Here is a 13,336-nt window from a genome sequence, read left to right as displayed (position 1 = left end):
TACTGACATTTGACCAGGAAAGTGGGTTAACTTCTTTACTCTTCTGAAAAATGCCATGGGGTATTTTAGTGACTCTGGTAAGAGTCAAAGGCCTTGGCTACACTTACCCGCTAGTTCGGCGGCTGGCAATCGAACTTCTGGGTTCGACTTATCCCGTCTAGTCTGGACGCGATAAGTCGAACCCGGAAGTGCTCGCCGTCGACTGCGGTACTCCAGCTCGGCGAGAGGAGTACCGCGGAGTCGACGGGGGAGCCTGCCTGCCGAGTGTGGACCAAGGTAAGTTCGAACTAAGGTACTTCGAACTTCAGCTACGTGAATAACGTAGTTGCGTACCTTAGTTCGAATTGGGGGGTAGTGTAGACCTGGCCTTAGTTTTACATCACATTTTGAAGTTGACATCTCCAGTAGCATGTATTCAATAGCATGTCATCTGCCGCGTTTCCCACACCACTTTCTGAACACACGGGTTTCCTTTGATATCTTCAATCAGAGCATAAGCCAGGCTTCATCCAACTTAGCTTTAGAATGTAATTATGCAACCTTGCGAATTGACACATTACATTTTTACCAAGATGCAACATAAATGTGTTTTGTGTAAAATCTACAAAAATGATAATTTCCCTGACATCTTTCATTCCTCAGCTTTTCTGCATGCAGCTTTGCATTCCTTCTTTGCATCTCTCTCTCTTGGTGTTTTCTCTATAAAGGGTAGTTAGGAGTGGAGTCCTGTTCTTGTGTAGCTTAGGCCTTGGCTATACTGGCGCTGTACAGCGCTGCAACTTGCTGCGCTCGGGTGTGAAAATGTCCCCCCACCCCCGAGTGCAGCTCTGTAACGCGCCAGTGCAATCAGAGCCTGCAGCACTGCATGCTCGCTCGCATCGCTGCAAGCTACTCCCCTTGGAGAGATGGAGTACGTACAGTTCTGTGAGAGCTCTCTCGCAGCACTGGCGGCGCGACTACATTCGCGCTTCACAGCGTGAATTCCAGAGTGTAGCCAAGCCCTTAGAGTCTTGCATGTCAGCCACCACTTCCCGCTCCCACAAATGCCTCTAACTCTTATGCTGGTGTATGTCACCTACTATCCCAGCTGGCCACACAGTTTAAAAAGTCTTTTCCTTTTCCACGCTCCATAACCTTAAAGTAGTGGTATGGAGTATAATGGCAGGCTCCTTCAACTTATTTATTTCTCTGGTGTCTCACCTGGACTACTAGTCTGTAGTTCCATGCTATTTGCCAAGTGATCTTTTTGCATATGAATTAAGTAAAATCTAATGGGTTTTTTTTCTTCCAGAATAGCTGCTATATCCATAGCCACTAAACTAACAGACCTGCAACTTGGAGACTCAGTGGAAATCAGTAGGCTGATTACCAAAAAAGAAATGAAGCAAACAAGGTAATCATGAAGAATCAAGTATGGGAGGGGTTCTAGCAATCTATAAATGTTGAACTGAAATGTGTATGTTGCTGAAAAAGTGTGCGGCGTTGTGGGTAACAGCCTGTCTGTATTAACAATACTGATATTTTAGGATTCTCATTCAGTTTCCATAAGAATCTTCAAATCTTTGTTTGTGGGGTTTTGGTTGTGTGTTTTTTTTTTTTTTTTTTTTGTTATTTAGAATGATTTCCCTACTGTATTGAATGCAGGCATGCTGCTGTCCGAATTGTATTTCAGATATGGAACAAGGATGTGTGCCTCTGCAGCCATGGCTTCAGAGAGCTCCTGAAAATTACATATTTAACATTTCCTGTGTTCGTTTTTTTTTTAACCCAGTCAGATAACTTTGTGGTCATCTCAAAATTGGGTTTGTCATTAACAGTCATTAAAAAACAAGCCTAAGAGCCAAAAAAAAAGTCAGAATTTTTTTGAAGCCCAGGGCTACCAAGTGTCAGGCAATTTACACCCCTCACATGCCCCCTCAGCACAGCTTATTTGTATTCTTACATATCTGGCCAGCATGTAGGGATTGCATACATTGTTTCTCAGCTGTGCTGCCTGCTGAGCCACAGGGAGGCAGCCTGTCTGCTGTTTCTGTACACAGTGAGCAGATTTTTACTGCAGATTTGTCTGGATTTTGACAGTCTCACTTCTGAGGCGCTCCTCTTTTGAGGAAGTCAGAGAGATAGTAAAGGCTCCTTGTTATGATTCCAACAAGGCTGGAACTGTAAATATCTTGGAAACACAAGGGGCCCCAGTGCCATAGAGCAAGTTGCTATTGCTGGCACCAAGACACAAGCTGGTGCTCACATTGTTGCCTCTGGTTTTGCAATGGAAAGCATTCCCCAGTATGGAAGTGTACTTTGGTGCATTTATTGAACTCCCGAGTGTTGCAGGGTTTGCCTCAATCTCTTACCACAGCATAGGTTCTCAGTTCAGTTCTTTACCTGGAACCACCAGTCTTGATTGATTAGTGATGATCCAAATGAGTCCTTCATTTCACAGGAGGAAATTTCAGTTCACTCAAGTCAAAGGCTTTCTATCACTCCAAAACCAAAGCCTATAGTTTCATTAGTTCTGAAAATTCACATACAACACCAAATGTGCGGGTTCTACATACCTCTGACTCCTATTCCAAAGCATCTCAACTTTGGAACAAAAAACCCACTTGGTTCCTCCCTCTGGATCCAGCTATTTGATGTGTTTTTCATCTCCTTACCCTTACCCACTTTAAGAGCTTTTCCCCTACCTTACCCTTATGGACTAACTACCCTGTTATGGCGCCTCAATCAATGCCACTTCTGTGAACTCAAAATTTCTTAACCACAATCACTGAAAGAACCCTAGAGCAATTATACCCCCAGCACCTACAGTTCATAAATAAACCATAGTAAGTTCAGCTCCTGTGGTATCAAGAATAACATCAGTCATGGTTTCATCAGCACCTCAGGTAGGGGACACAGAATCTTCCTGTTTGGATAACAAGCTGGAGCAGTGTCTGTAGGCCAGAATCCTCAGAATTCCTTCTCTTCTCCCAAGGACATCATGATAGAGTACTCCAGTTTCTCCCTTAGAATATTTCAAATAGTTTCAAGATATTCCGACTCCAATAGCAGAAGCATAAGGTATTAAATAATCTACAGTCCAAGAAAAACTCCTCATCAGGACCACATTCTCACATTTTATCCTAAACTTTTTCATCTTCAAGAGATCAGATTGCACCATTTGAATGTTTAAAGAGCAGTCAAATTGTACCTGGACAGGACTAAATCTTTTAGAAAATCAGATGTTTTATTTGTCTTCTCTCCTGGAAAGAACACACTCAAAGTACTGGGACAACCCTCTCCAGATTAGTCTGTTTATACAAAAGGTAGATAGTGTCTAGTCTAAGAATATTTTACAAGATCTCTCTGCTTTTTGGACACAAACCAGCTGGTAATCTCTACATATACAAATCAATACAAAGTATATGTAACGGCTTCTTCAGATGCTTCACTTGGTCACTGCATCCTCCAATCTGCTATTCTCCCTTGAAATCTCATTTCCTTCTTTCTTTTCCCTCCCCAACGTTGTCTTTTTTTTTTTTTCTTTTCTTTTTTCTTTCTTGGATGGACTGCTTGCTAATTCTCATCAGTCTCCAAAATAGAATTTTTTCTGTATGTGAGAACAAACAACTTGATCTTACTGCAAATGTGTCCTCTCAGAACTGAAGAAATCTCTGGTTTGGGTTATTCCCACATTTGCATATAGTTAACTTTTGTCTAGTTTATTAGGGCAGTGATTCTCAACCCGTAATCTGCAGACCATTGATGGTCTACGAATGAGCTTTGGGGGGTGCCCTAATTGACTTCTTGGAAATTAACCATAGAAATCTTTGAAGCATAATGGTCTTTATTGAAAAAATCCATCTCATTCTTCTTTTATGTGGAAGAAAGGAAAAGTTAGATATTGTAACAAGTCTTTTGCATGATAGGCCACTGAGCCTCTTTCTCCTGCTGAGAGGATTGAGGGAGTCTGCTTATTATAGAGACAGTGCCTTCTTTGGGCCAGACACTGCTCCTGAGGAAGCTTGCAGCACTGCTGCTTGTCTGTTAGAGTGCCATTGCCTGCTTTGGGTCACTGCTGTTGAGGAAGCAGACACTTTTCTCCTGTTGCTGTTATCAGCATTGTTGGATACTGTAATCAAAAGAGTAATTATCAGGAAGCTGCTGCTAAAGTTGGCATCTCTCAGATACTGCCAAGTAAACTGTTTGTGAAAAGGCAATGTATTGAAACGTGGAACTGCAAATGTGTATGTGAATCAAAAACAAAACAGATGGAAAGAATGGGGGTGTCAAAGAAAGGTCCCTTCCATTGGTTTGTGCAAGTAAGACATGATGCGACTTTGTTGGTACCTTGAAGAACTCTGGAACTACATGGCTGCACAAGTAATAATTGTCAATTATAGAATCAATTACCTCTTTCAACAAATTGATCACACTGAGCAGTGACCTCTATTGTAAACCCCAATATATCAGGGTTGGTTTGGTTGGGAGTGATAAATAATGAAGAGGAAAAGTCACTGAACAATCTGGATTTGCTTGATAAACTGAGTACAAGCAAACAATATGGATTTTCATATGGCTAAATGAGTGTATGTATATCTAGCAATGAAGAGTGTATGGCATACTTACAGGATGGGGAACTCTATCCTGGGAAGCAGTGACTCTTGAAAAAGATTTGGGGGTTATGGTGGATAATCAGCTGAATGTGAGCTCCCAGTGTGATGCTGTGGCCAAAAAATTTAATGCAATCCTGGGATGAATAAACTGGGGAATCTTGAGTAGGAGTAGAGAGGTTATTTTACCTCTATATTTGACATTGGTGTGACTGCTGCTGGAGTACTGTATCCAGTTCTGATGTCTACAGTTCAAGAATGATGTTGATACATTGAAGAGGGTTCAGAGACAAGCTAAGACATCTGCAACCAGAATTCATCTTCCTCTTCTTGCTTCATCAGTCACAGACCTTCTGTAGACCTTCAATGCGACCTGTGAGGAAGAAGCCATTGATAGTGTGGTCTGGATCCATCAGTTTCAGAGGATGGATCATCAAAACAAAGTCCCAGGCCTAAACCTTCGGAGGTAATAGGGATAGAATAGCTAATTTCCTCATCCATAGTCCCAACCCAAATACTAGATTAAGGGCAACGACCATTTAAACCAGTAACCACCTGCCAGAGGCCATTGGTGACTATCAAATCATGAGCTGATTCATGAAGCTCATTATCTTTGTGAATGTTGAAGCCACCAAACCTTGACAACATCAGCAGAGGACTGAGAAACTTCGCCACCTCACATCTGGACTCTGCAGCGCAGCAAGGCCATCTGTTCACCAATGTTAGTCATATTCTCACTTTGTCTGCTCTTACATATGAGATTGACCAGTTTAGTTTTGCAGAGAGACACAATACTGTTCTTTAGTCTGATCTCCTATATGTCATAGACCATAGAATTTCACAGTTACCCCTGAACTGAATCCAAGGTAATCTTTAGGTTGAATGTAAATAGCTCAGCCTTTTGAGATGCACAATAGCTGCGCTCTATTCCTAGCTCAGTCACAGACTTCCTATGTGGTATTGGATAGGACTCTGTCATAGGCTTTGCAGAAGCATGCCCTTAATAAATTCACACAAGGGGGCTGAATGAAGATTCCATAGTCCACTTTAATTCTAGCATTTCTTAGATTTTGAGCCCGTTAGCTTTGCAACCTTAATCTTCTTTTAGCATATATATATAGAGAGAGAGAGAGAGTGTGTGTGTGTGAATGTAACCAAATAATCTTGCCATAATTTTAATTTTGATTTTATTGGGTCATTATATTTGAGACGTAAAAGCACGCAGAGGTGTTTTAGTGTTATATTTTTTTTCTTTGATAATCCAGGTTGCAGTGTAATGAAGAGTGTTTCGCCCTTGAAAGGAACAGGTGGGTTGGTATACTTTTTCACAAAAGTATTAACTTGATGTATCTAAGCTGTATGGAAAAGATCATTTTTCCATGTGAAGGAGAGAACTGATAAAATGTCAAGATCATCTCCTTAGCATTCTGTACTAGATGATCAATAAACTATTAATTTTAGAAACCTGTTCTAAAATCTTATGCCTTTCCCATCAAAAGTCTTCTCAGATTATTTCTAATTTAATGAAATAGCTCCAAATACAGTAACTCTTCACTTAAAGTCGTCCCAGTTAATGTTGTTTTGTTGTTACGTTGCTGATCAATTAAGGAACATGCTCGTTTAAAGTTGTGTAATGCTCCCTTCTAACGTCGTTTGGCAGCTGCCTGCTTTGTCTACTTCTTGCAGGAAGAGCAGCCTGTTGCAGCTAGCTGGTGGGGGCTTGGAATCAGGGTGGACTGGCAGTCCCCTATCAGCTCCCCGCTCCCCTAAGTTCCCTGTGCAGCAGCTGCCTGCAGTTCAGCTGTGTCCCTCCCCCCACTGTCATGTGCTGCTCCTGCCCTCTGCCTTGGAGCTGCTCCCTGAGACTCCTGCTTGCTGTGCCGGGGGGGGAGGGAAGGAAGAGGAGGGCTAATGTCAGGGTGTCCCCCTCCCCCCTACTCCTGCACCCCATTTACCCCATCTTCCATAGAGCAGGGCTCAGGATGAGGGAGCTTGCAGCAGCAGCAGTCTCAGCACGCTGATTAACAAGGCAGTGTACTTAAGGGAAATGCACATATCTCTCTCCATCCCTGCTGTCTTGCAGAGTGAGAGAGTTAACCCTTGATGGCTCAGCCACTTACTAGTTCATCATTTAGCAGTAAGGGAAATATCCCACCCTCTGACTCCTCCACCTCAACCAAGCTTCACAATCATCATCACTGTGTACCAGTATTAAATTGTTTGTTACACACAGTATAAGTTTTAATGTGTGTATTATATATAGTCTTTTGTCTGGTGAAAAAAATTTCCCTGGAACCTAACCCCCTCATTTACATTAATTCTTATGGGGAAATTGGATTCGCTTAACATCGTTTCGCTTAAAGTCGCATTTTTCAGGAACATAACTACAACATTAAGTGAGGAGTTACTGTATATCAATTAGGGAGTTTTCTGCAAAAAGCTGTTTATCTGTAGCACTGGTCCCTCTCTGTAGTGGATCAGTTTGCCATTGAAAAGCCATCTTTAAAATAAAAATTTTGTTTTCTGAATTGCAGACGCTTTGCTGAAGCTCTCCATATCCGTGATAATTCTGATCCTTTTAATATCCGTTCTTCTGGATCAAAGTACAGTGATAATTTAAAAGAAGATGCAAGGTATATGTTGGAATACATGGTTACAACATTGTTACTTTTGTACCCCATAGCTGTCACTGTGTCTTAAGGTTTTATTAAATAGTCTGACATGACTATGTATATTTATTAAGTTAACCCTTGTAATTTGTTATGGGGTGGCCCTTGTCATACCACAGTTAACATGGGAGCTTTGCTCAAACTTAAGAGACAATGCTTGAAAGTGCTTTAAAATCCATTATTCAGATATACAAACAGGCACCTAGTAGAACTGACAAAAGCACATGAATAAGTTAGCTTGCCTCCCTTTGAGGTCACTGCTATGGGGTGGGGAGCTGACAGTGGACATGCTCCATACATGCCACAAGTGCCCTTGCTGTGACTGGGGCAGGGAACTTAGACTGGGCATCACTCACTACCTGCCACAGCCACAGTGCTGAGAGTGGGGGAGGAGTGAGGTCAATCATTGAAATCATAGAATCATAGAAGATTAGGGTTGGAAGGGACCTCAGGCGGTCATCTAGTCCAACCCCCTGCTCAAAGCAGGACCAACCCCAACTAAATCAAGATGAATGGGACAGTTCTCACCTCTCAGAGCTATTGTTTCAAGCTGAATTAATCCACATGGAGTGTTCTGATTCATCTGAGATGAATGTGCTGCTTCCCTCCAAAAAGAGCCCCAGACTCTAGATCCAGATTTGGGTAGGAACTGTGAAGCTCCAGTTCTCCTTCCCCTTATTGCCTCCAGTTCACTCCTCCTAGCCTCTCTACTGTTACGTTCCTAGCAGGAGCATGAAAGGGCCAGGAAGAGGGCAGAGTTGATAGCTGAATGGAGCAGAGGTGTTTTCAGGGATCCCCATTCTATGCCACCCTTCCTTTCCCCGCAGCTGCCCCTTGATTGTGTCCCTCACTATCACTATTTTTTTTTAATGGGAAAATCACTTGCAAAAAAACTTTGTGAATGCAGTGTTGAGGTTACCTAGCACTGCCTTGTACCCTTCCAGCATGTAAAGGGTTGCTAAACTTCTGAAAACCAGGAATGAGAGTAAAGGTAATGTCTCCCACACTACACCCACACACAACCTTAACATTGCCCTATTTCAATAACTCTGTGGATTCAAGTGATATTTTACAAAAAATATTTTTAAATGATTTTTTAAATTTTAATTTACTTTTAAAAAATCAAATATTTATTTACATTAGTAGTTTTTTACCCATTTTATAGTCTTAAATTGTGTTTTATACTTGTTTCTTTAGTTTTCTAATTGTTCATAGAATTTCAGATTTTACATAAGAATTTTTTCTGCTAAAAACTTTCATAGTTAAAATGCTCATCTGTGCTAAAAAAGACACGTCCAGGGCCTCATTAACACCCTTATTGTGAGAACAATACAAAAGAGAGACAAAACTGATAAGCAATAGCACCTGCCATATTTCCAATCAATAGCCCTTCCAATATATTGAACTTTCACAAGTCAAGAATGCTTCAACTAGGCTACAGCCATTCATCAGGGTTTGCACCTTCAAATCATTTAGATTTGGGTTCATAAGTCACATAAATGCTTTTGAAAATCTCTCTGATACTTCAAATATGGGATTAGGAGCCTAAATTTAGGTCCCTCTTTTTGAAAATTTTGGACTGTGTGTATAGAAAATTTACACATTAACAAAGTTATAGTGTGAAATTCTGTTTAGCTTTTCATTGTTAACACTGATGAATTAATGAAGTTTTTCAGCAGTTAATTAACCTAAGCATGCAGAAAAAATGGAAGTTTACAAAACCAGCTTTGTTTCTTAATCTCCATTTGAAATAAGAAGTTGCAAGTAAAACGTCCTCATCTTACTTACAAAACTGTTTTTCAAGACAATTCCCCCTATCAAACAGACAGAAGATAGGAGAAAGGAAAAGAGACTAAATTGTCTTTTTGGTTCAGAGGAAGGTGAATATGATTGTTGAGAGTTCCCAGATGGAGTTTTCCAGTAGCTCTTTTCCCCCAAACAGTCTTAACTCAAAATCAAGGTAACTTTGAGCAGTTTTGACACAATCTGAAATATAGCAAAAGTTCAGTTCTTAAACAAATTTCTAACATTCATCAAGTTCCCCCTAACATAATACTGTTTAAATGATTTTAGACAATAGCCAATAACACATAGACCTTTAAATATGTTGGTCTTGGAGGTAGGCCAAGTCAGTTGGTCCTATTGTCGTGACTAATTTTTCCACCTTTTTTTTTTTTAATAAAAGATAAAATATTTCTTTCAGAAGCAAAGATGCACATTCTTGTTGAGATCCTGATTTATTGAAGTTAACCTTCTCTGATTTAAATGGTGATTTTTTTTGTAGATATAAAATATAAATGATGTACATGTGAATAAAATGTATAATCTTGCTTCTCTGGGTTCAATTCTCTTCAGCAGCCTAACTATTAAGTTATTAGGATAGATAGGTTAGTGCTGCCCTTGTTTCCTTGCCTATTTTCTCTTGGAATTTTGTGAATTACCCCACATGCTCACAATATGCCCTTTCTGAAAATTAGTTCTTGAAGTAATATAATGTGTGTGAGTTTTTTAGTTCCAAGAGTGCTTTTTTTTCTTATTACATTAGTTCAATCCTTTAACATTCAAAGATATCAAAAACTGGTAATAATTTGACCATATCCAAAATGTAAATATGTGGGGAGGCGGAGGGGTTACATACACATTATATACACCTTAGGTCTGATCTTGAATAGATTATCACTAAAATGATCAGACCAACTAACTTTTTTCCCTGACCTGTTGAGATCAATGGAAGTCTTTCCATTCACTTGAGTGAGCTTTGGATCAAGCTTCTAATGCCCAGGATCCTCTATGAAGAGGTTATCTGATTGTATGGCAAATGTCCTATTATTGAGTGTATTGTATTGTTTTCATAACTGTATTTGTACATATGACACAAACATCTGCTTGTAAATTTTCATAAAGAAAAATATCAATCCCCCACTGCCACCCAAATTCCCTCCTGTCTCCCATAACCTCCTTCTGTATTCATTCCATTTGTATTCCCAGTTTTAAACCCCCAAATCAAATACCAAATAACTGATCTGCTTTATTGAATCTCCCCTTGAATACTAGGTATACCTTTTGCAGATCAAAAAGTACTTACTCTGCCAACTGGACCCCTCAGATCAATTCCTTTTCATGAGATTAGCATGGGACGTGCATTGTTTTCTATTTTGCTTTTAAGGAACTATAGCTTGGACTCACTGTCATATCAAGAATCCAAGTTTGGCCTATCAGTGGTATTTTGGCGTCCCAACCCCCTTTTTATGTTAGAATATTCCCATTCTCTAGCCTTTTATGTACATAATTTTGGATGGAGAGAACATTTTTATAGTTTCATGTCTGACTATTACTTACTATTTGATGTCACACTGTTTGAGATTTGTAGACACCATTGCTGGTCTTCCTACTTAAAATAATAATTCCATAGACACCCCAGAGTTTCCTTGGAAAAAAGAAAATTACTTATCGAAATTCTTATTCTTAGAAGATATATTGGTTACTATGTGCTCAAGCCTGCAATATGCCCTTGACTCCCTAGGCTGGCAGGAGACTGAGCGGGGCCGGTAGCAGAGGCCCTGGCTGGCAAAGGGCCAGCGACCGGAACCCCAGATCGTCAGCAGGCTGAGCAGGGCCGGCGGCCAGGACCCCAGACCAGCAGCGGGCTGAGCTGCTCAGCCCGCTGCCGGTCTGGGGTTCCATCTGCCGGCTCCTGCCAGCTAGGGTCCCAGCTGCCAGCCCCGTTCAGTCTGCTCAGCCCACTGCCAGACGGGGTCCCGGCTGCCGGATCCGCTCAGCCTCCTGGCGGCCTGGGTGAACGGAACCCCAGCCCAGCAGGAGGCTGAGCGGGGCCAGTGGCTGGGACCCTGACTGGCAAGGGGCTGGCAGCCGGAATCCCAGACTGGCAGCGGGCTGAGCGGGGCCAGCGACTGGGACCTCAGCCCGCTGCCAGCCGGGGTCCCAGCTGCCGGCTCCGCTCAGCCTCCTGCTGGCCTGGGTGAACGGAACCCCAGGCCGGTGAACGGAACCCCAGACCGTTCACCCAGGCCGGCAGGAGACTGAGCGGAGCCTGCTGGGACCCCAGCAGGCTGAGCAGGGCTGGCGGCTGGGACCCCGGCTGGCAGGAGCCGGCCCTGCTCAGCCCACTGCCAGCTGAGTAAACGGAACCCAGGTCAGCAGCAGGCTCAGCGGTGGCTGGGACCCGCAGCCTGCCATTAAAAAAAAAAAAAAAAAAAAATCAGCTCGCGTGCCACCTTTGACTCTGTTCTAGGACTCTGTTGAGGACTCTGTTCTAGTGTATACTGTGTATACTGTACTTTATGGTAATTTTCACTATACGCAATTTTCCTCTTACGCGGTGACTTTAGAACCTACCCCCCGCGTAAGATGTGACTCCACTGTAGTGTAAAAAAAAATTGGGGGGCACCGCTTTTTGGCACCCCCAAATCTTGGCACCCTAGGCAGCTGCCTAGTTCCCTAAGTGGTTACAGCAGCCCTGGGAGCAGGATTCACTTTAGCTCCCCTTTCTGTCACAGACAGCCTAAAACAAGGAGACATCCTTCAGCGGGCCTCTCCCTGGTTTCTCAGGCAGTGGGGAGTGTGTCTAAAGAGAGCCAGAATACATCCAGTATCACCTGGACCCAGAACTGTGCAAGGGAACCGCACCACACTCCCTCCCTCCCTCCCTCCATGGGGGAATAGGACCTAGGTGGTGCCCCTCTGAAGAGAAGAGCCAGCCATACATTTCAACCTGTAAGAGCAGAAGCAACCAAAGCAGATATCGCCGAACACAGAAAGCTTCCTACGGTTCTGGCTGAACATTCTCTGCCCTGTGCTGATTGGCTGGTCACTCTAACCCTCTCCTCCTAATTTATTCAATGGTATTGCATTTATCAATGTACATATGTGGTAGGTAAATGCTGCATTTATCTCTTATCTTGTATACTAGGTGAATTATAATTCTTTATTATTTCAGGAAAGATTTAAAGTTTGTCAGTGATATTGAGAAGGAAATGAGAACACTCGTGGAAGCTGTAAATAAGGTTGGTGGCTAAAGAATTTGCTTTATATAGCGTGTTCATTTAAAAGAAATAGTGCATTTATTGGAGTCAATGTTAATGACACCATTGCTTCAACTTTCAACCATTGAATTTTAGACAAATTCAAGCTAGAAATAAAGTGCAAATTTTTAACAGTGAGGGTAATTAACCCATGGAATAATTTACCAAGGGATGTGGTGGATTCTCAATCACTTGAAGTCTTTTAAATAAAGATTGGATATGTTTTTAAAGATGCTGTAGTGCAAGCAGAAGTTATGAGCTTGATGCAGGGATCACTGGGTGAGATTCTTTGGCTTGTGTTATGCAGGAGGTCAGACTACATTATCATAATGGTTGCTTCTGGCTTTAAAAATCCATGAATTTTAATATAATTTTTGTGAGAGAGAAATAATCAGGTAATGATAATTGTATATCTTCATTTCAATAAATATGAGTATTAGACTCTTTGACTTTGTTTTTCATGGTTACGACTGAATTTTGCTCTTTCAGCAAGTTTTTATCAAAATTCAAATATATTTCATGTTGCTTATTTGCAATATTGAACTGTATGTTATTTCCTAATGCTAAATTTAATTAAAGTAATCTAATAATTTCTTTGTTTCAGTATGTAAAGCCTTTTTTCTAAATTCTGAAACATTTTGGTGATATTTTGTCTCACCTTTACTTGACATTTGGAAAATAATGTTATTTAACAGAATGTTTGTTGTTTTTATGCCAAAAGAAGATGAATAGTGTAGCAGAGACAAACAAGTACCTTTAGTTCAATCTCTCTGAAAATGCCCTATCTGCTGTTACTGAAATTCTTCTTTGAGTGATTGCGCCCGAGGAACAAATATTTAATAATGGGCTCTTCAGTCTATCAGAGAAAGATATAACATGATAAAATGGTTGAAGCTAGACAAATTCAGACTAAAAATAAGGCCTGGTCTACACTTGGGGAGGGGGGTGTTTCATCTGAGTCACGCAACTTCATAACTTAGATCTACTTCTAAGTTGACATACTTAGATCTACTTACCGCGGTGTCTTCACTGT

General features: G+C 41.4%; 1 protein-coding gene across 9 annotated transcripts in view; it reads left to right on the top strand.

The window, feature by feature from the left end:
* Positions 1 to 13,336, top strand: part of NFX1 (nuclear transcription factor, X-box binding 1) — a 195,314-nt gene that overhangs the window by 163,601 nt on the left and 18,377 nt on the right. For 6 of the 9 annotated variants that reach the window (XR_010598514.1, XM_005312595.5, XM_065584166.1 and 3 more), the window contains exons 18-21: positions 1,292 to 1,393; positions 5,858 to 5,899; positions 7,127 to 7,225; positions 12,219 to 12,285. Coding sequence is in view for 5 of the 9 variants with exons in the window: in XM_005312595.5 (XP_005312652.1) it covers positions 1,292 to 1,393; positions 5,858 to 5,899; positions 7,127 to 7,225; positions 12,219 to 12,285 (310 nt within the window). In the remaining 4 variants the exon portion in view is untranslated. Of the gene's footprint in view, positions 1 to 1,291; positions 1,394 to 5,857; positions 5,900 to 7,126; positions 7,226 to 12,218; positions 12,286 to 13,336 lie in introns of those variants that run through there. The other 3 variants (XR_006172450.2, XR_006172445.2, XR_006172451.2) reach the window with 3 other exon arrangements.

Source organism: Chrysemys picta, chromosome 2 (assembly GCF_011386835.1).
Source record: "Chrysemys picta bellii isolate R12L10 chromosome 2, ASM1138683v2, whole genome shotgun sequence".
Lineage (NCBI taxonomy): Eukaryota > Metazoa > Chordata > Testudines > Emydidae > Chrysemys > Chrysemys picta.
This window is presented reverse-complemented; position numbering and strand designations above follow the sequence as displayed.